General features: G+C 48.6%; 1 protein-coding gene across 1 annotated transcript; it reads right to left on the reverse strand.

The window, feature by feature from the left end:
* Positions 1 to 244: 244 nt before the first annotated feature.
* Positions 245 to 1,195, reverse strand: LOC144226860 (olfactory receptor 2T1-like). The gene has a single exon (XM_077758372.1). The coding sequence runs from the start codon at positions 1,193 to 1,195 to the stop codon at positions 245 to 247; it is 951 nt and encodes a 316-aa protein (XP_077614498.1).
* Positions 1,196 to 1,633: the final 438 nt, after the last annotated feature.

The raw sequence follows: 1,633 nt of genomic DNA on the forward strand, positions 1-1,633 counted from the left end.
ATGACTCTGAGATATAGGCTTTGTGTCTTCTACTCTGTAACCACATTAGCCCAGGCTTCCTTTCACACTATCCACACTCAGTATGGACATGATGAACTGAATTGATGTATTCATCTGGTCAACTCTCATAAGAGAATGACTTTTATTTTCAGTACAACACATTTGTTTCTCTTCCAATCAAACTACAGAGGCTAATCCAAGTTCCCAGACCCCAGAACCCACATCTACAGGTGCTGGTGTTAACCTAGCCCTGCTCCCCACTACAGTGAAACCTCACCAGGAGTTTCCTGAGAGCCCCAGTCACTTCTTTGTTCCTCAGGCTGTAGATTAGTGGATTGAGCATAGGGGTGATCAAGGTATAGAAGGCCGAGACCACTTTGTCCTGCTTGGAGGAGTGGTAGGCCTGAGGTCGCATGTAGGTGATCATGGCTGCCCCGTAGAAGAGGGAGACCACTGCCATATGAGAGGAGCAGGTAGCAAAGGCCTTCTGCCGACCTTCAGCAGAACGCATATGGAGCACAGTCACCAGGATCCGCAGGTAGGAAACAGAAATGACAGAGAAGGGCAGGAGCAGCATTAGGATGCAACAGACATAGATCATGGTCTCATAGAGGGAAGTGTCAGCACAGGCCAGCTTCAGTATGGCAGGAACCTCGCAGAAGAAATGGTCAATCTCTTGGGAACCACAGTAGGGGAAGCGCAGGGTGAAGATGGCCTGGATCAGTCCATCCACCAGGCCAAAGAGCCAGGACCCTGCCACCATGAGCCAGCAGACACGACGGCTCATGACCACTGAGTACCTCAGTGGGTTGCTGATGGCCACATAGCGATCATAGGCCATGAAAGCCAATAGGAAGCACTCATCCCCCAGGAGGGTGAGGAAGAAGAGGATCTGGAGTCCACAGCCTGTGAAGGAGATGGTGCCATGGCCCAGAAGAAAGTCAGTGGCCATCCGTGGCACAATGGTGGAGATGAGCATGAGGTCCATGAGTGACAGCCAGCTGAGGAAGAAGTACATGGGGCTGTGTAGGCGAGAGTCAACATTGGTGAGGACGATCATGAGCCCATTGCCAGAAAGGGCCACCAAGAACATGACCATGATGATGGAAAAGAGGAAGAAGTGCAGTGGCAAGTGGGTGAAAAGGCCCAGGAGAATGAAGTGGGAGATGAGAGTCTGGTTTGCCTCCCAGGCCATTGTTCTGCAGAAGGATGTGCCAGACAAAGGCTTGGGATCTGGAAGCAGGAGGTGTATGTTTAGTGTCACAATACTGAGACATCTAAACTTTGCCCAATATGTCATCTTCTTTAAATGTTACTGGGTTTAAAAATAAATAAATAAATAAATAAATAAATAAATAAATAAATAAATAAATAAAATTAAAAATAAATAAATAGGAGGAGGGACAAGATGGCGGAGAAGTAAGGAGCTCCGTATTTGCACTCGCGCCCATACCTCACGTGGAAAAGATCTGAAGCCATTGGAAACCTTATGAAACCTGAGAGATTGGGAGACAAAGGACGCAGAATCCACTGAGAAAGCCTTCTAACATGAGTGTGAACTGGGGAAGATAAAATCGGGCCAGGATCAGAGACTCCAGGGTCGGAGGCGATCCCCCTCTGCGGGGAGTGAGAG

Source organism: Crocuta crocuta, unplaced genomic scaffold (genome assembly GCF_008692635.1).
Source record: "Crocuta crocuta isolate KB4526 unplaced genomic scaffold, BGI_CrCroc_1.0 scaffold797, whole genome shotgun sequence".
NCBI lineage: Eukaryota > Metazoa > Chordata > Mammalia > Carnivora > Hyaenidae > Crocuta > Crocuta crocuta.

Coding starts and splice junctions, on each gene's coding strand:
- LOC144226860 (XM_077758372.1), bottom strand. CDS start 1,195: ATGGCCTGGGAGGCAAACCAGACTCTCATCTCCCACTTCATTCTCCTG.